At 44.6% G+C, this 21,556-nt stretch overlaps 1 protein-coding gene across 6 annotated transcripts in view; it reads left to right on the plus strand.

Annotated features, from left to right (window-relative positions):
* The window catches only part of ARHGAP27 (Rho GTPase activating protein 27), an 82,026-nt gene that overhangs the window by 33,379 nt on the left and 27,091 nt on the right, over positions 1–21,556 (plus strand). For 4 of the 6 annotated variants that reach the window (XM_077253314.1, XM_077253316.1, XM_077253315.1 and 1 more), the window contains 6 exons: positions 13,749–14,180; positions 14,563–14,757; positions 15,075–15,155; positions 15,398–15,508; positions 15,969–16,039; positions 16,637–16,727. In XM_077253314.1, coding sequence (XP_077109429.1) covers positions 13,749–14,180; positions 14,563–14,757; positions 15,075–15,155; positions 15,398–15,508; positions 15,969–16,039; positions 16,637–16,727 — 981 coding nt within the window. Of the gene's footprint in view, positions 1–4,097; positions 4,251–13,748; positions 14,181–14,562; positions 14,758–15,074; positions 15,156–15,397; positions 15,509–15,968; positions 16,040–16,636; positions 16,728–21,556 lie in introns of those variants that run through there. The other 2 variants (XM_077253318.1, XM_077253317.1) reach the window with 2 other exon arrangements.

Raw genomic sequence — 21,556 nt, forward strand, 5'->3', positions numbered from 1 at the left:
GTGACCTCTCTATTAATTTGCGTATGGTGGCATTATATCAACACATGATACATTTTACTTACATGGTGCCATATTATTCCACACCACTTTTTAAACATAATAGTCACTATCCCCATAGGGGCTCACAATCTACATTTCCTATCAGTGTGTCTTTGGCGTGTGGGAGGAAACTCATGTAAAAAACTGGAAAAACATACAGACGTCTTGGAGATGCTGTCCTTTGGATTTAAACCCAGATGCAAACTCCTGTGAGATGCACAACATCTACAATGAGTTTGCATGTTCTCCTATTTGTGTGGATTTCCTCTGGTTTTCCACTGCAAAGGGACCGTTCTAACCTCTGACCCACCGTGCAACATATATGTGATTAATTATAAGCTGGAAATGATTGTGCAGATTATGGTTATCATAATTCCTATTTTTACACCATGAATGGTGCGGATATCTTCATATCAAGATCAGCTCTACAGCTACAGATCACTTATCAGCCTTATTAATATCTGACCTATAGATAAGAGTAATCCTATAACTATCTGACCTATAGGGCTGGCTGGAGTTTTCAGCATGACCTTGGACAGTAGAATTGCTTCTGTTAATTTCGATCTTTCCTTGTCACCCTTCAAGTCGCCATGGCTCGAAATCAAGTTGAAGGCTGATAATAATAATAATAATAATAATAATACTAATAATAGTGATGTTTTCTGCAGTTAATTGCGCAGCTTTTAGATGGTACAGTGCAATTCCTTCCTGGCTTGAAGACCACAAAGAGCATCTCTCGGTTGATCCTCCACAATACCAGTTTCCTCAAAATACGGAGTACCACAGGGCTTGCTTCTGTCTTCGATGTGGTTTACATCTAACCTGAAAAACTTAGTTATTGAAAAAATGTAATCTGCTTAAAGTATTAGTGGGCACAGAAATTGAGCAAAATTTCCCAAGTTTTTGAGTGGGATTTGGAGAGTTTCTGCACAGTAAAGAAAACTGTGTTCACATGATCTTAAAAGTGTGTCAACATGGGTCTGATACACAGTGGATTTTCTGCCTGCATTGTGGATGAGAGATCTCATTCACACACTAAAGGAAAAATCCACAATGTAAACTGGCCTGCGACGCAAAGGGTGAGACATGCAGCAAATCTACAGCATTTCAACAAGATATGCACAAATGTGGTGTAAATTACTCTGTGGAGTTTAAGTCCCATGTGAATGTATCCTTAGAAGATAACAAAGTACACCAGTGTCTTAAACTGGGAGTTGACTAATTTTCCAGTACAAATACCTACTTAAAGAGAACCTGTCACATTGTACATGCAGTCCGATCTGTGAGCAGCTGAGTATAGAAGAGGAGAAGCTGAGCAGAATGATATATACGTTAGTGGGAGAAGATTCCGGATAACCGAAATCCCTGATGTTTGTAACATAAGTCCAGTGGGCAGTCCTACTGATTGACAGCTATCTGCTTGCACAGTCATACAGGGAAGACTGTCAGTCACTGAATAGATACTGCCCACTGGACTCCCATACAGTTGTGGCCAAAAGTATTGACACCCCTGCAATTCTGTCAGATAATACTCAGTTTCTTCCTGAAAATTATTGCAAACACACATTCTTTGGTATTATTATCTTCATTTAATTTGTCATAAATGAAAAAAACACAAAAAGAATTGTCCTAAAGCCAAACTGGATATAATTCCACACCAAACATAAAAAAGAGGGTGGACAAAACAGTTTGAAAAATCATGTGATGCTTCTCTAATTTGTGTAATTAACAGCACCTGTAACTTACCTGTGGCACCTAACAGTTGTATAACTAGGCAATAACTAAATCACACTTGCAGCCAGTTGACATGGATTAAAGTTGACTCAACCTCTGTCCTGTGTCCTTGTGTGTACCACATTGAGCATGGAGAAAAGAAAGAAGACCAAAGAACTGTCTGAGGACTTGAGAAGCCAAATTGTGAGGAAGCATGAGCAATCTCAAGGCTACAAGTCCATCTCCAAAGACCTGAATGTTCCTGTGTCTACCGTGCGCAGTGTCATCAAGAAGTTTAAAGCCCATGGCACTGTGGCTAACCTCCCTAGATGTGGACGGAAAAGAAAAATTGACAAGAGATTTCAACGCAAGATTGTGCGGATGTTGGATAAAGAACCTCGACTAACAAACAAACAAGTTCAAGCTGCCCTGCAGTCCGAGGGTACAACAGTGTCAACCCGTACTATCCGTCGGCATCTGAATGAAAAGGGACTGTATGGTAGGAGACCCAGGAAGACCCCACTTCTTACCCCAAGACATAAAAAAGCCAGGCTGGAGTTTGCCAAAACTTACCTGAAAAAGCCTAAAATGTTTTGGAAGAATGTTCTCTGGTCAGATGAGACAAAAGTAGAGCTTTTTGGGCAAAGGCATCAACATAGAGTTTACAGGAGAAAAAAAAGAGGCATTCAAAGAAAAGAACATGGTCCCTACAGTCAAACATGGCGGAGGTTCCCTGATGTTTTGGGGTTGCTTTGCTGCCTCTGTCACTGGACTGCTTGACTGTGTGCATGGCATTATGAAGTCTGAAGACTACCAACAAATTTTGCAGCATAATGTAGGGCTGGGTCTCCCTCAGAGGTCATGGGTCTTCCAGCAGGACAATGACCAAAAACACACTTCAAAAAACACTAGAAAATGGTTTGAGAGAAAGCACTGGAGACTTCTAAGGTGGCCAGCAATGAGTCCAGACCTGAATCCCATAGAACACCTGTGGAGTGATCTAAAAATGGCAGTTTGGAGAAGGCACCCTTCAAATATCAGGGACCTGGAGCAGTTTGCCAAAGAAGAATGATCTAAAATTCCAGCAGAGCATTGTAAGAAACTCATTGATGGTTACCGGAAGCGGTTGGTCGCAGTTATTTTGGCTAAAGGTTGTGCAACCAAGTATTAGGCTGAGGGTGCCAATACTTTTGTCTGGCCCATTTTTGGAGTTTTGTGTGAAATGATCAATGCTTTGCTTCATTCTCTTTTGTGTTTTTTTAATTTAAGACTAATTTGTCTTAAATGAAGATAATAATACCAAAGAATTTGTGTTTGAAATCATTTTCAGGAAGAAACTGAGTATTATCTGACAGAATTGCAGGGGTGTCAATACTTTTGGCCACAACTGTACATAAAAATACCAGGGATTTTAATTAATAACATTCAAGTCCACAAAAATAGATATGAATCTGATCAGCTCCTCATGCTCTATAACATCCTTCCTGCAGATCAGATCCTATTTTCAACATGATAGGTTCCCTTTAAGTGAACTACAAGCTAAAATCGAACCTGAACAAAACTTAGGTGTCGATTTCTGACCAAGGACACTTAACAATAATATGGCAACTTTTGACGACTCTATCCCTGGCAGTAGGAGAAGCACCAAGAGACAAAGGTAGAGTGAGAGAAGTCTTCTGGTAGCACAGAAAGAAGAGCCACTGAAATAAAAGAAGCAAAGATGGAAAAGGTGGTGATATCTAGGGCCGGACTGGCTATTCTGGCAAATGCCTTAAGGGCCTGTCTGATTGTGGGCCGCCTTGTCTTCGACCTTGTTAACAGTCGTTGTTCTCAAGACACCTATACTGTTAAGAGTTGTGATGGAGCACAAAGTCGCTAACTTCGTCGCCTACCCCAGCAGGCCTCTGGTATCATTAGAAATATTGGTCTTGTAGTAAATCTTGCTTTCCTCCATCCAGGGTAATATTAGTAATATATCCTCATCTGATGCTCAGGGACGGGGACAGCATGGGCCTATGTGATTTCAAATGCCAGGGCTGAATTTCAGTCCCAGTCCGTAACTGGTGATATCTACATGTAGATGCAGAAAGAAGCATTTCTGGATACAGATTCTTTTTGTAGAAATTTTGGAATACTTTTCCCAATAGACCCTGTATTGAACCAGAATGTGCAGCATTAGCGAACACTTGCGTGTAGGATCCCCTCTGCACAGTACTTCTCATCTTCTGTTCTCCTGAGTCTATAAACATACCACCTGATTTTTCTACAGTTTCCTTTCTCCACCTAACACAGGAAATGTGCAAAGCCCGTCACAACCACTTCTAGTTCTTCTTTCTCTTATGTTGGTAGTGTGGCTGCTTAGGGTTACTATGCACAAGAGGACTCAGAAATGTGGGTAGCGTATGTGAGGATCAGGGCCTGGGACCATGATGGACTTTTTTAGCAGAACCTCCAGGAGGAAAAAGAACATGGCGCCAAGCTCACCTAGGATTGTTGAGGTATGGTCTAGGACTCATCTGTTGATGGTCAGCAGCATAGAGGTAATTGACGTCTGTGGAAGTTGGGAAACTTGTGGATGGCTGCTAGTCAATGCTAATCATCCATTTACCTTCATATTATATGGTGTCACATGTATGTGTCATAAGAAAACATGTACTGTTTTCTAGTCACTGCCCAGCTATCTGGCTTGTGTATGGTCTTTTCCAGGTGCTGACTGAGATGCTATCTGTCCGTAGAGGGACTTTCACTCTATTTGACTACAACAAGGGGAGGTGCTCAACGTCTAGAAGGAAGGTTTCTACACAGATGGGGATTATTTACTATAAAACTTAAAACTGGCATACACGATGAATAGCTGTGGGTCAAAGAACCATTTGGTCAACTATCTCTCCCGACTTTCCCATACTCAAGAATGCTCTGATAGAGGGTTTTTAACTTTCTTTAGGATCAGCAGAATAATAGGCTGAATTGTATGAACCTCTTTACACAGTTTAACAGGGTAATTGTACTTATCCCCTTAGGTCAGCAAGTTCATGGCCGTCATCCAAGTTATTTGGGTCGCTACTGTTTTCGTTTAGAGGGAATATCTTCTATTTTACCAAGTTAGGGTATGAGCATGCAATGTCTATTTCAGGTGTATTCTGCCTGGAACCAGCCTTTAAAAAAAAAAAAATAAAATCATAAATGTTAAGAAAGATCATAAGCACAGAAATGTCAAAACGACTCATTGTGAATAGGTTTACTCTTTTGTAACTTCTTTTATTTGCTTCAGACTTGGAAAGGCGTTAAGTGGCCAGAAGAAATGACCTGACCATTCTTCTGACGTCTTCCGACACTTTTCTGTATAGAATAAAAGGCCAAAAAAGGAAATGACCTGATGGATGCCAAAAATAATGTTTCAAGGAAAAAAGCCAGCTTTTTCCTGAAGGGTCTTTTTACCTAAAAACATTACAGCTATGCCAACGTCTATAAGACACTGTGTACACATACCATAAGAGGTTTTATAAATCAGGTTTTTCATACTGCACGTGCTTTTACCTCTCTAGCACTTGAGCTTGTGTTGTAGCTTTGTCCTAGTTGAATGAATAGTTTGATGCTGTAGTAGTTCTAGTGCACACAGGATCCTACATGTATTGTCCTGACAGGACATTGCCTACATGTTCCTTGTGTGGGAATTGTTTTTTAGTCTCACCCAGGAGCAAAGAGAATGGACATCCGGGACAGGGCTCTTGTAGTGGCTGTACGAGCTGCCCATGTGGCATGTACACTCTTGGGTCAAGGTTCTCAGCACCTCCCTACACCGTACTTCTTCAGGTTTGTATGTGCGCTAGTAGAAAGGTTCTGGATGTTGATGCTCTTTACGGCTAATATATACTACATGTCCGGATATGTCCCTACTCTTTTGATTTTTCTATTCAGACCACAAGTTAGTGGTATGTACCATGACTGTTATGAACGCATCAGCTCTCAATTTTTGAGGACGGGCATATCGTAGGCGTGTTGGTTAGATGTTTTGTAAACCTGTGGCTTTGGAGCAGGAAACCTTATTGAGAAGTTACTAATTTTGCAAGCAGACCTTTTTTTGCGCCTGACAAAATGTGCAGCGGCCACTGACACCTGTAGAAATAGTTGACTTCTGCTTCATAGGTCTCTCCATGTTGTGAAAGTTGCTGATATAAACTACTGTAACTGATGCAATAGATTTTATTTTTCCAGGACTGTGTATTGCGTGGCCTCATTGTTCCTCTAATATATATGTATATCCTGTTTATGCTGACAGGAAGACGACATGTGGCTTTTTGTGTGGTCTGTCTGCAGTTTTGCTTTTTAGCATCTAGGAGAATTCACATACATTCAATGGAAGCTCCATCCTCCAAAAAGTATGTCCTCTATCAGGAGGATCATCTCAGAGGTATCGGCTAAAGGACAAGGGTTAGATCATTTAGCTGTTATGGACACATCCAGGAGCTTCCTCTTCAGGCTGCTGGGGGTTGGCATTTTTGAGCTTGTGCATGTACAGTGGGGAAAAAAGGTATTTAGTCAGCCACCAATTGTGCAAGTTCTCCCACTTAAAAAGATGAGAGATACCTGTAATTGACATCATAGGTAGACCACAACTATGAGAGTCAAAATGAGAAAACAAATCCAGAAAATCACCTTGTCTGATATGGCAAGATTTATTTTGCTAATTATGGTGGAAAATAAGTATTTTGGTCATGAACAAAAGTTCATCTCAATATTTTGTTATATATTCTTTGTTGGCAATGACAGAGGTCAAACGTTTTCTGTAAGTCTTCACAAGGTTGGCACACACTGTTGGTGGTATGTTGGCCCATTCCTCCATGCAGATCTCCTCTAGAGCAGTGATGTTTTGGGCCTGCCACTGGGCAACACGGATTTTCAACTCCCTCCAAAGGTTTTCTATGGGGTTGAGATCTGGAGACTGGCTAGGCCACTCCAGGACCTTCATATGCTTCTTACGAAGCCACTCCTTCGTTGCTTTGGCGGTGTGCTTGGGGATCATTATCATGCTGAAAACCCATCCATGTTTCATCTCCAATGCCCTTGCTGATGGAAGGAGGTTTGCGCTCAAAATATCACGATACATGGCCCCATTCATTCTTTCATGTACACGGATCAGTCGTCCTGGTCCCTTTGCAGAGAAACAGTCACATAGCATGATGTTGCCACCCCCATGCTTCACAGTAGGTATGGGTTTCTTTGGATGCAACTAAGCATTCTGTCACCTGCAAACACGAGTTTTGTTTCTACCAAACCGTTCTACTTTGGTTTTATCAGACCATTTGACATTCTCCCAATACTCTTCTCGATAATCCAAATTCTCTCTAGCAAACGTCTGACGGGCCCGGACATGTACTGGCTTAAGCAGTGGGACACGTCTGGCACTGCAGGATCTGAGTCCCTGGCGGCGTAGTGTATTACTGATGGTAGTTTTTGTTACGGTGGTCTCAGCTCTATGCAGGTCAATCACTAGGTCCCCTGTGTGGTTCTGGGATTTTGCTCACCGTTGATCGTTGACCGTTGTGATCACTTTGACCCCACATGGTGAGATCTTGGTGGAGCCCCAGATCGAGGGAGATTATCAGTGGTCTTGAAATTCTTCCATTTTCTTATTATTGCTACCACAGTTGATTTCATCACAACAAGCTGCTTGCCTATTGCAGATTCAGTCTTCCCAGCCTGGTGCAGGGCTACAATTATGTTTCTGGTGTCCTCCGACAGCTCTTTGGTCTTCACCATAGTGGATTTTGGAGTGTGACTGTTTGAGGTTGGGGGTAGGTGCCTTTTATACTGATAACAAGTTCAAACAGGTGCCATTACTACAGGTAATGAGTGGAGGACAGAGGAGCCTCTTAAAGAAGTTGTTATAGGTCTGTGAGAGCCAGAAATCTTGCATATTTTTAGGTGACCAAATACTTATTTTCCACCATAATTTGCAAAATAAATCTTGCCAAATCAGACAAGGTGATTTTCTGGATTTGTTTTCTCATTTTGACTCTCATAGTTGTGGTCTGCCTATGATGTCAATTACAGGCCTCTCTCATCTTTTTAAGTGGGAGAACTTGCACAATTGGTGGCTGACTAAATAAATACTTTTTTACCCTACTGTATATTTTTATCTGCTCTCAGTACTTACTAAAGGAGGATCAATCCAATCAGATACCATTGATTTTTCTCGTACGAGAAAAACAGTCCGAGTCCCGCCAGTGTTTTTGATTAGCGTTTCATCAGAGTCTGGTCAGGGTGTCAGTTTTACCTTCAGAGTTTGTTTTTTTTGTTTTGTTTTGAAAATCTATTGGCATACGTATAGCATCAGAGTGCTGTCTGGGTGTTTTGTTTTTTTTGCCCCCCCCACCATGGACCCATAGTTTTTGTATTGGTAATTTTTATTTGAGAATGAGATCAATATCAGACAAGTCTTTGTACGGACCACTATGTTTGAGGAAATGATCTGACATGTGAATTACACCATAGACTATCATATGCGCAAGTGCTATCCTTGAAAAACATGAATGGCACTCGTATATGAGAAACTGATGTCTGAATGAGGCCTAAAGGTACCTTCACACTAAGCGACGCTGCAGCGATACAGACAACGATGCCGATCGCTGCAGCGTCGCTGTTTGGTCGCTGGAGAGCTGTCACACAGACCGCTCTCCAGCGACCAACAATGCCGAGGTCCCTGGGTAACCAGGGTAAACATCGGGTTGCTAAGCGCAGGGCCGCAGTTAGTAACCCGATGTTTACCCTGGTTACCAGTGTAAAATGTAAAAAAACAAACACTACATACTTACATTAGCGTCCCCCGGCGTCCGCTTCCTGCACTGACTGAGTGCCGGCCCTAACAGCAGAGCGGTGACGTCACCGCTGTGCTGTGCTTTCACTTTACGGCCAGCGCTCAGTCAGTGCAGGAAGCGGACGGCGGGGGACGCGAAGTTGAGTATGTACTGTTTGTTTTTTTTACATTTTACACTGGTAACCAGGGTAAACATCGGGTTACTAAGCGCGGCCCTGCGCTTAGTAACCCGATATTTACCCTGGTTACCATTGTAAAACATCGCTGGTATCGTTGCTTTTGCTGTCAAACACAACGATACACGGCGATCTGACGACCAAATAAAGTTCTGAACTTTAATCAACGACCAGCGATATCACAGCAGGATCCTGATCGCTGCTGCGTGTCAAACACAACGATATCGCTAGCCAGGACGCTGCAACGTCACGGATCGCTAGCGATATCGTTTAGTGTGAAGGTACCTTAAGGGTACTGTCACACAGTGGCACTTTTGTCGCTACGACGGTACGATCCGTGACGTTCCAGCGATATCCATACGATATCGCTGTGTCTGACACGCAGCAGCGATCAGGGACCCTGCTGAGAATCGTACGTCGTAGCAGATCGTTTGGAACTTTCTTTCGTTGCTGGATCTCCCGTTGTCATCGTTGGATCGGTGTGTGTGACACCGATCCAACGATGCGTTCGCTTGTAACCAGGGTAAACATCGGGTTACTAAGCGCAGGGCCACGCTTAGTAACCCGATGTTTACCCTGGTTACCATCATAAAAGTAAAAAAAACCAAACAGTACATGGGACCTGACGGACACCGGAATGTGAGTATGTACTGTTTTTTTTTTTTTACTTTTACGATGGTAACCAGGGTAAACATCAGGTTACTAAGCGCGGCCCTGCGCTTAGTAACCCGATGTTTACCCTGGTTACCCGGGGCCTTCGGCATCGTTGGTCGCTGGAGAGCGGTCTGTGTGACAGCTCTCCAGCGACCACACAACGACTTTCCAACGATCACGGCCAGGTCGTATCGCTGGTCGTGATCGTTGGAAAGTTGCAGAGTTGCAGAGGGACCTGACGGACACCGGAATGTGAGTATGTACTATTTGTTTTTTTTACTTTTACGACGGTAACCAGGGTAAACATCGGGTTACTAAGCGCGGCCCTGCGCTTAGGAACCCGATGTTTACCCTGGTTACAAGCGAACGCATCGTTGGATCGGTGTCACACACACCGATCCAACGATGACAACGGGAGATCCAGCGACGAAAGAAAGTTCCAAACGATCTGCTACGACGTATGATTCTCAGCAGGGTCCCTGATCGCTGCTGCGTGTCAGACACAGCGATATCGTATGGATATCGCTGGAACGTCACGGATCGTACCGTCGTAGCGACAAAAGTGCCACTGTGTGACAGTACCCTAATGGTCCTATACGACATATCTGCCTCACCTCATGCTTGGTCCGAGACCTGGTTCTCAAGTATTGCAGGTATGAACATATCATTGGTGCAACCTGCGCGGCCACTCAGGGCCCCAAGAGGTAAGGGGGCCCATTTCCACTTCTAAAACAGGTAGCATTACGTTGAGCTAGTGGTCTGCAAGGGTGCATGTATTGTTCTTGCACAGGGGCCCTCTTCTGCCAGCCAGTGAGATATTGGCTATAGACGTTCGGTCACCAAACACACTTTATTTTCATGCCAATGGTGTACTTTTTTGATCTTAGTTGAGTTTTATGTACGGATTTTCCTTATAGAATTGTATTAGATGTGGAAAGTCTACAGGTAAAAAAACGCATGTAATCTCCACACGACTGTATCTATAAAGTTTTGTCAGCCAAATACTAGGGAGTATCAAAATCAAAGCCGCTTTATGTAAATCATGAATTACCAAAAATAGGCAAAAATCCCGCAATCAAAAGCGAGAGAAAAATATTTGTAACCTAATTGGTGCAAAAGTGCTGCAACACTAAAAACTCACCAAACACTAAAAAGTGAGAGAACTTGGGGTAAGAAGATCTAGTGTGCTCCAATAGTCTGAACCCAGAAGCAGCAATGATGATGTTCACTTTTCTCGATTTCATACTAATGACCTATACAATTTAAGAAATTTGCTTAAAATTTAATGCAGTAGCTTAGAAAGATGTACAGTATATTTCTCCATAATTTCCGATCTCTATTTCCGTGGCTCAGGATCTGAGATGTCCGAGTGCAAAAGCGATAAGTTGGAATCTAATTTGCATCTCAAATTCTTTGCTACAAGGTGTCCCAGAGATTTGTCTGTAGATTGTCCATTAAATTGTCCTTTCTTTTCTCCTCTGTTTGGTGAGACTCTTCTTTAGTTCTCTTGTTTTATAAATCTCTCCCGCTTTTCCATAGCGTCTCCCTCATCTGGTTAGAATCTTCCTCTTGTTTTTTTTCTGTCTTGCAAGGCTCTTTCTCTTCCCTGGGTGGTTCTGCTTCTTTTTTTTTGTTACGTTTTTCTCGTTGTCACCTGTTTCAGGCCTCCTTTATACATTATAGTCTGTTTCACTGTTCACATGTCCTTTTATTTTTCTTGCATCCATAAAAAACTACTCAATGCAATTGTATGGGTCGGTGACCATCTTGGACATCACACTAATGACTCCAAGTGCTGTCCGTTTTACACTGACTCTTTGGGGTTTGTCAGTCTTCCTCTAGCAAACAGTCTTGTTCTGTCTTGGTTTGTTTTTTTTCATACTGAAAAAACTGCTGAAACTGGCAAAAACTGACACTAATTAAACTCTGGTCCAGCACACTGATGAAAATCGGAGAACAAAAACTCCAAACCATTCCGGATTTGGGAACTCCAGAGAGGTTAAAATTTTTGACATTATTATTGTTTACAATAGTGTGAAAGATGTCTGAGACAGCTTTGCTGACTCAGGGAAAACATTTGCTAGTATTTTTCTGAAGCAGCTTCACCTGGGAAAGCTCGGCTACTAAGGCTGTGTGCACACGATGTGGATTTAGTGCGTATCTGCAGCGTTTTTTTCCGCACAGAAATGCTGCAGTTCCACAAAGTAATTTACAGTACAATGTAAATCAATAGGGAAAAAAAAATGTGGTGCTAATGGTGCGGAAAGTTCCGCATGGAAAACGCTGCGGATCAAAAGAAGTAGCATGTCACTTCTTTTGTGCAGATCTGCAGCGTTTCTGCACCCTTCCATTATAGAAATCCGCAGGGGTAAAAAAAAACGCATGAAATCCGCAGCAAATCTGCAACAAAAACGCACAAAATCCGCATAAAAAACACGTCAAATCTGCACCTGCGTTTTCTGCCAGGAGATGCAGATTTAGTGCAGAAAATTCTGCACCGCAATGTGTGCACATGCCCTAAAAGGCACCATGGGCATATAGCCTGAGTCTCAGAGTTTTCTCTTTGTTGCTTCTGTTTTTTTTTTTTTTTCATTTTCTTCCTTGTTGTCTTGTATTTGTTGAGATTCCCTTTCCCTAATGTTCATTCTCATTTGTGGAGCTTCTTCTTTTTCCTTTCTGTTTTCCATGTTTGGCAAAACTTTCTCTTCCTAGTGTTCACCCTAATTTCTGTGGTGTCTCCTACTTTCTGTTCCTAGTGGTTTTTCTGTCTCCTGTGGCTCCTGTTTTTAGACTCTTCCTTTGTTAGTGGTTTTTCTGACTTGCGAGGCTCCTTCTCTTCCTTTGATATCTAACCTTTGTTTGGTTAAACTCTCTTATTTTTCTAAGGCCTCACTCAGACATCAGTGATTTTTCCCTACACATAAAAGGGTACAAGTGTCCATCATTGTTTTGAATCCGAGTTTCATCAGTGATTGGTGTAAGTTTGTACTATTTTCAAGATTCCTCAGTGTTTTCCTGTATGGCAAAATAAGTAAATGACAGAGCTTCTCCTATCCTTTACAACGTTAATCACAAACAACTCATGGATTGTACAGTGATGCAATATGTGTGCTATCCATTATTTTCACGGATCCATAGACTTCATCTGTGACGCCAATTAAAAATAGGCATGTCTCCCATGATGTTTTTGCAGACACAGTCCACAGAAAACAGATATGTGAACAGCCCCATAAACTATAATGGGTACATGTTCTATGCATAAAAACCTCAAAATGCTTGAAAAATTGATGTCCGAATGAGGCCTAGTAGCTTTTCAGTTTTGCAAGTCTTCATCATTTCCCTTTTATCTCTTGATTTGTGGGGCCCTTTTCTTTTTTTTTTTTTACCACTAATTCTTCTTTCTTTTGGAGTGCCTTCTTTCCCCTGAGATCTCCTCTACTCGCTGATCTTCCTTTCTATTCTGGGTGCTGAGGCTCCCACTGATCACTAACATGAAGTGTCAGAAGCACTCAACCGAACACTGCTGTAGGCCGGGGTCACACTTGCGAGTGCGATATGAGAAACCCCCATCAATACCTGACGCTGCCGTCAGCACCCGGTACTGGAGTGTGTGGCTGCATGTATTTCTATGCAGCCGCACACCCTGGTCCTGAGTGCCGGTGGCAGCGCTGGGTATTTATTCAAGAGACTCGTGCGCGTTTCTTGCATCTTGGATCACATTCGCAAGTGTGACCCCAGCCATAGTCCAAGATTGAAAACTGACTGGTGGACTTTAAAATCATCTTCAGCACTTGAGGTCCACCCCTCAGAACCTCTGATTCTGCTGTCACTTGTCTTTTGAAGCTCCCTCTCTTCCCTGCTGTCTCCTCTTTATAAAGACTCCATCTTTTCCATGGTGTTTCATCTGGTTCAAGAAGCTCCTTCTCTTTCCTGGTTTCGTCTCTGCTCTCACTTCTTTGCTTTATTGCCTTGGTTATTTGTTGGGCGAGTGAAGTTATGTAGTCAACATGGGGAATGAGTCAGAGGGAAAGAATTCAGCTTATTTAAGAGACAATGACAGAACAAAAAATGCTGATGAGCAATCAAATGCTGTCACTGAGAGCACATGGCAGCATGTAGTGCTGGGAACATCTGGGCAACAGCAGGTTAATGCCCGTCCTGACAAGACACATGTTGTGTTGTCTTGTACCAGAGCCGCATTTGCAACATAATATAGAGATTGTTAGGATGGAGATAATTAGACACTCAATCCACACTGTCACTTGTGCTCAGTGACAAACTCATTTACTAGCTCCTGGTAAGAAGTGCTACCGACCTTTGCCCACTCAATGTTCTTTATTCTATTGCAGGTGGTGAATGAAGAGGAGGATCCATCTCACATTTATGCCAACTTGGGGGACTTTCGTATTGATGAACTGAGGAAGAGTACGTCCTCTCAGCAGCGGTACTCAACCAGCACCATAGAGGACTGGGAGACCCACGCTGATAAAGGGACTGGACAACTGTTCTACTACAACTGTGTTACTGGAGAAACCACTTGGGATTGTCCTTTTGATCAAGTAGAGGAGACCTTACAGTCACCCATTTCTCCAACCTCACCAAGCTCTCTGTCTGGAGAACTAGACTGGGAGAAGCATTTTGATGAATCTAGTGGGCAGTTCTACTTCTACAATTTGGTGACTGGAGAGACATCTTGGGACCCACCTCCAGAGAGCGAGCTGCCACTTCCAGCAGTGAAGCCAATGTTTTCCCCTTACAGATCAGAAGGGTTGGACAGAAGGGTTGGTATATATATGTATTGAGCTTCTCCATTGCTCATCTCCACTACTGCCCTGCTGATGTTGTCTTTGTGTAATTTTTTGGCATTCAGCAGCTGGAATACAAAACAATTTCTTAATATAATTTTTTTTAGTCTATGGAGAAATCTATTCATGCAGGTGGTGGAGGGATCACCTATACAGCCCTCTAAATTTGGACTGCTATAATTTTCATTTGGCGGTTTTGGGAGTTTGTACTATAGGATCATAGTATGCATCTGTTATGTTATTTCTCAGATGTAATTCACATCTACTATAGGGATTCAGCTACTCCCACACCCAATTCTCATGGTAAATTGCCAATATGGCAGAAAAAAATATAAATTGTCTCCTTCTGTGTCCACAGCCCCCAACACCAGAAGCAGACTACCCTGAATATTCTCACGACCACACAGACAGTTACCCAGAAGCCGATTATGATGGGCAATATATCCCCCCTCCCCCACACCATGCGCCAGCAGATATCAGTCAGATCTCTGGTTGGACCTGTCAGATCAAGGATGGACAGAAATTGTATATCAACAGTAATAGCGGTGAAACGGTGAGTATTTGGCCCTCATCATATGGCCAGCATCGGTGCCAGTCAAGACCGAGTGTGACTGGACCACATCTGCTTTCTGCTCTGAGTTACCTACGGCATAGTGTCTCTTACATAGGTGCAGACTATGGGTGGGGTGGAGGGTGGCTTCATCTACAATAGAGGGTGCTCGTGAAATATCCTGGGCACTTCAACACTCATGCCAATGCTCTGACGTATTCAGCTGTCATTTCGGTGGCCATCATGAGACACATTTTATGAGGAAGGGTTCCACCCTGACTGTGCAAGGCAACAGTAATAATTAGACATTCTTATTGCAGTGGCTACAGTCTCGGGACTCATATGGGAAAACCTATTTCTACACCCCAGATGGCTCCCTCTCACAATGGAAGCTGCCGCAGGTCCGTAACCATCCTTATGTACACTGCTCACATGCACCATCAACCTCCGGTCACACTCATTATTATATCGCCAATCATTCCAGGTCACACTTCTTACATCCACCATCATCCCTGGGTCAGTCTCTTTACATCCATCACCATACCTGGGCCACACGCCTTACATTCTCACATCCCTCATCACTTTTCTGCTCTGCTATAATAAACATAGAATATTTATTACTTTCTCCTTTTGGTGCCTAAAGCTTGGCCCCCCAGAACTACAGAGCGAGAGCAGTGATCTAGATCAGAACAGCAATGTCTACAACACCTGGCAGCAAAATATCACAACTCTGCCCCCGCCAAAACAGACACAGGTAAGACCCCTGTACCCACCCATCCTCGTTCTGTCCTTTTGAAATAAGCAGATTGTTATGCAATGTATTGAACAAACTAGCCCTGAGATCTCTGTTGATTACCATCTATAAAGCATGGTGAAGGATGCAGTTAGTGCTAGAGATCTCCAGGGATTACCAGGTACAAAGTGCTCTACAGCGGGTGAAAATGCAGTCAGGGCATTCTTGTGTTACCTTGTAGTAGATATGCGAGATGGATGGTGCAGCCACATATGTGAAGAGGCGTCTCTGTAGGCTTTTGTACTTTGTAAAGAGCAAAAAGAATCCTGGGGTCGGGATTAATGAAAGCAGCGTGCACAGCTTGTTTTTTAATACTGATACGTTTTGCAAGTCGTAATCTCTGGGATTTGGATTTTGCTTGTTTTTCCCTTCTGATCTGTTTTTCTCACTTTTCTTTATTCTTGTTAACTTTTATTTTTAGCAGACAAAAGGTCCGGAGAAAGCAGGAGTCCTTCACAAGACCAAGATCGCTGAGAATGGGAGGAAGTTGCGGTGAGTGGTGGCTCCAAAATGCTGGGCTGGTCGCTCAAAGTATGTAGGTGACAGGCGTAGAATGACAAACTGACTGGTAGTAGTCATGATGGCCGCTACTCCTGTGTACATAACTTTTGGGAGGAATAAATGACTGGGATACTGCCATGATGGAACGTTCGTGTACATGGGGAGGGGATGGAGAGAGAATTTAGGATAACTAAAATGTACCACGTTCTGTAACTTCCGTCTCAGAGATAGAGGCAGGGTTTTCAGTGCTTTCATGATATCTGGGAAGGTCTCCACATTTCGCGCTCCTCAGGATCAAGACCTTTTTGTTCTGAATCCTCTAGTTTTTGCTGCAGAGAAAAGCTCTGCCACAAAATGCCATGAACATACCTTTTTGAACTTCTGGGACAAGCAGTGGGGTTAGACAAGCTGGCATGGATCAGCTGCACCTAACTCTAATCTGCGGTGTCTGAGGCTGCCAGTAGTAATGTGACAGTGGGTTATGGCACAAAGTCCAAGACCTCGCACTGCTACTGTATCTCTGAGGTGCTGGTATATAATGTCCATTGAAATGCTGTTTCTGAGAGACTCTCTTCTTCTTCTCTTCAGTAGGAAGAACTGGAGCTCATCCTGGACGGTGCTGGAAGGAGGAATATTGACATTTTTCAAAGATGCAAAAAACCTTTCTTCCAACAGTTTGGTGAGGTCTTTAATATGGAGGGGTGATGTGGATTATGTGGGTGAAATATGTGTTTTAAGCTTGCAATGTGGATTATTGCTTCTGATAGGGATTATGGATTCTATGTGCATTATAGTGAATTTATAATAACATTTGGTTATGAGGGGAGAGATTCTAGAAAGGTGGTATGGATTAGGGTTACCTAGAGGTTGTGAGTTATAGAGAATGCTGTAGATTATACTGTATATGTTGGATGTAGAATGAGATTCTATGGAGAAATATGGACTATGGAGAGTTTATAATATATAGAGGAGGCAGATTATCCTGAGGAACATGACATAGGTATTGTCGAGACCCTGGGTATACCGGGTGAGCGCCTCTTACCCCACGCCCCACCCCTTGACCACCTCTCTTTCCTTCCGTTACCCCTTCACACTCCCATTCACACAAAGACACGTGACAAGAATTATCTTTGGAATAATTTGGCCACAGCAGCCTTTTATTTAACACATAAAATAAATAACAACAATGTAAATATTACTCTTGTACTAGGAGGAGTCCTTGAAGCTACAAAGGATCTGGCGAATATCCAAAACATAACCGTGAACATAACCATAAACACATAGTTACTCCCAGCCGTTACCACTCTGGCTCGGGAGCACCAATAAACCCAAAGGTTTAACTGTTCACAAAACTTCACGGGGATTCGGCCACCCCGGCCGAAAATCCCCACCACAATTCACCAGATCCAACACCTGTTAAACTCCAAAAACAGGGAACCCATATACCGATGGATCCCCAGAACCAATTTACACCAACTCCAAGGACTCCCCCCAGCCGCCTCAGCCGCAATGACCCGTCAAAGCAAAACATTAAAAACCCCGTCAAACTGTACCCCCATATTGCAAATAAAAACGGAGGGCGGGATGCTCCGGGGGTTTGAAGAGCGGGAACTGACAGACCCCACCCCCAACTACCCCATATAACCCCCCATCCTTAGTTCCTCCTCCCAATTACCCTAAATACCCACCTCCAACCCCTTGTCATGCTGGCCTCCGCTCAGGCCTTGGTTGAGGGGGTTGGGCGGCCCTGCTCCAGCCATTACTTGACATAGGTATTGTCGAGACCCTGGGTATACCGGGTGAGCTCCTCTTACCCCACGCCCCACCCCTTGACCACCTCTCTTTCCTTCCGTTACCCCTTCACACTCCCATTCACACAAAGACACGTGACAAGAATTATCTTTGGAATAATTTGGCCACAGCAGCCTTTTATTTAACACATAAAATAAATAACAACAATGTAAATATTACTCTTGTACTAGGAGGAGTCCTTGAAGCTACAAAGGATCTGGCGAATATCCAAAACATAACCGTGAACATAACCATAAACACATAGTTACTCCCAGCCGTTACCACTCTGGCTCGGGAGCACCAATAAACCCAAAGGTTTAACTGTTCACAAAACTTCACGGGGATTCGGCCACCCCGGCCGAAAATCCCCACCACAATTCACCAGATCCAACACCTGTTAAACTCCAAAAACAGGGAACCCATATACCGATGGATCCCCAGAACCAATTTACACCAACTCCAAGGACTCCCCCCAGCCGCCACCACGAGGGCCGATGACCACCTCAAAGGCCCGAGACCCCACCAGACCGAAAAGCCATGGCCCTTTCAATCCCTTCTTGCAGGCCTAAAGCCCACAGATCACTACCCACCGCATTTAAATGCACACCGTCCCCCAACCAAAAACTCCCTTCAGCCTTCTCTAATTCAAAATGGCGCACCGCCACGCCCCCGTTCCGTGACACAAACGCTGACACAGCCCTATTCACCTTCACCCTGGCCTTGTTAATTTTAACACAAGATCGCATATTCCGCCAGCGAGAACGTGGCACAATTTCCGACCAAACGACAGTAAGGCCAGGATACAACACCCACAACCGCAACAAATCCTGCTTGATGTCCCTAACCAATTCCCTGAAAGGTCGTACTCCAAGGTCGTTTCCCCCGGCGTGCAACACCAAAATATCCGGTGCCCTATCCAAGCTCACGCTGTTGTGCACTTCTTTCAAAACTCCGTTCCAGAGCATACCCCGGAAACCCAACCACCGGACCACAGCCACCGCTCGCTCGAAACCCAGTTGTCTCCCCTCTCTCCGTACGTCCGCACGCAAGGCTCCCCAGTGAACGAACGAGTGACCAAAGATCCACACCAATACCGGCGGAGACCCTGAAACAACAAAAAACAACACTAAACAAAACATCAAGGCAAACAAATACCCCTAAGTCACGAGGCATAACTATTCTGCGGTCACCCACTGAGGCCTAACATAACTACGATACCGAATGGACCGCCACCGTCCGATTCGTCGAATGTCCTCACTACCCAAAGCGGCCTCAGTTGCCGCCCCAATCCGAAAAGAGTGAGGAGCAAAGCATGAACTGTCCAGCCCCAAAAATCGCACCGCCTTCCTGAAAATCACCGTAAATTGATATCTGGACAGAAACGTACCATCAGAATGACACAATAAAGCACCTTCCCCCATCGGCCGCAGCCTACAAAAATTAGCTAAACAACTCACTGGACACATAACCGAACTCGCAACTTTCCCCAATACCACTCGCTGACCCCGACCTTCCTGATCCGTTTTAGACCTTCGCAACCAAAATTCCACCCTCTCGGGAGACAATAACACATCCTTCGCTAGAACGCCCCCCGACACATGTTTACTGGGAGACACCAGCTCCCCAAGTCTAAGCGCCCCGAAAAATGCCAACGAAAATGCCAACCTGAAAAGACTGCATTCAAACTCCGACGAACACACTGAAGGTAAAATCTCCCCCAATCGCTCCAACAGGGCAAACGAAACCGGGCGCCTAGAGTCCACCTGACCTTGCCGCCTCCGAAAACCTTTTACCGCCTGCCTAACCAAAAAGACCTTGGACAGATCTCGCTGCCCCCTTAATTTAAAACCAAAGGCTAGCGCCGCTAAAGTACGTGACACCTTAGCCGCAGACCAACCTTCAGATGCCCAAACACTTAGCCAAGATAATAGTGCCTCCACCTGATCCTCTGTGCTCCCCTCAAAGTGCCTTGCTGCCAATAAACCCTCCCAAGACGACCACACTGACTGATAGGCATCCCACGTTCTAGGCGCGAGCGACTACCTAATCAAACCTTCTGCGTCTCGAACACCACCTGCCAAAGCTCCGCAGGGCATCTCAAGCCGACGACTTCTGCCTCCGGGACCAATAAACGGAAACGGTCGAACTGCGAACGAGAAAGAGAATCAGCAATCGAATTGTGAGAACCTGGCACATGGGATGCTGTCACATGCGCATTCAACGCTAAGCATAACAAAACCAACTGCCTCAGCACGCGCACCACAGGCGGCGATGACGCTGAAAGCCCGTTGATAGCGCAAACGACCCCCATGTTATCACAATTAAAGCGCACACGCCTGTCACGGAAATCTTTTTGCCATAACTGGACCGCCACAAGGATGGGAAAAATCTCCAACAACGCGATATTCCTAACCAAGCCGGCAGCAATCCAAGCCTCAGGCCATTGTTCCGCACACCACTGCCCGCGAAAATACGCTCCAAAACCAATCCCCCCTGCGGCGTCCGTAAACAACTCCAGCGTGTCGCTATCCATCACCTCATCCATGATCAATGAGCGCCCATTATAGTCCTTCAAAAACTTGTTCCAGACTACCAAATCCTCCCTCACCTCTGCAGACAATCTGATGAAATGATGAGGGGCACGAACTCCAGCCGTCGCATTAGCTAACCTTCTGGAAAAAACTCTCCCCATGGGCAAAACCCGACACGCAAAATTAAGTTTCCCCAATAATGACTGCACCTCCCGCAAAGATAACTTCTTTAAACGACAGGCCCTGGCCACGTCGGCCCGGAGACCTTCCACCTTCTCCATCGGCAGTCGAAACTCCCACCGCACCGTGTCGATCACAATGCCCAAAAAAGAAAGACACGTGTCCGGACCTTCAGTCTTTCCCGGTGCCAGCGGGACACCGAACAAATCAGCCACCCACTGAAGCGCGCTCAACAACCTCCGGCAACAATCGGACCCTGCTGGGCCGACGCACAAAAAATCGTCCAGGTAGTGGATGATAGAATCACAACCGGACACATCACGGACCACCCACTCCAAAAATGAACTAAACGATTCGAATAAGGCGCATGACAAGGAACAGCCCATTGGTAAACACCTGTCCACAAAAAACCCCCCATTCCAAAAACAACCTAACAATCTAACACTGGAGGGGTGAACCGGCAGCAAACGAAAAGCTGATTCAATGTCCGTTTTTGCCAACAGCGCCCCTTTTCCACACCTGCGCACCCACGCCACCGCTTCATCAAAAGATACGTATACCACCGAGCAAAGCTCTGGTGCTATACCATCGTTAACGGACAACCCCCGCGGGTAGGACAAATGATGAATCAGACGAAATTTACCCGGCTCTTTCTTAGGCACAACCCCCAGTGGTGACACCACTAAATCCGGCAAAGGTGGCGCCTCAAACGGGCCCGCCATACGACCCAACAACACTTCCTTCCCTAACTTTTCAGTGACCACCGCACCGTGCAACAAAGCAGAACGTAAATTCTTAACCCCTTGTGGTACCACAAAATTAGGTGCCGGTATCACAAAGCCATCCCTAAAACCTGACAATATTAATTCGGCCTTCTCCCTATCCGGGTATCTACTTAGATAAGGGGCCATCTTTTCCAAACTCACTGGAGTCGCCCCCTTGGGTATTACCAGCCCCTGACTTGGGCTTGCCTTTTTTAAAACATTTTGCGGCCCCATGGGAAGAG

Source organism: Ranitomeya variabilis, chromosome 4, assembly GCF_051348905.1.
Source record: "Ranitomeya variabilis isolate aRanVar5 chromosome 4, aRanVar5.hap1, whole genome shotgun sequence".
NCBI classification, from domain to species: Eukaryota; Metazoa; Chordata; class Amphibia; order Anura; family Dendrobatidae; genus Ranitomeya; species Ranitomeya variabilis.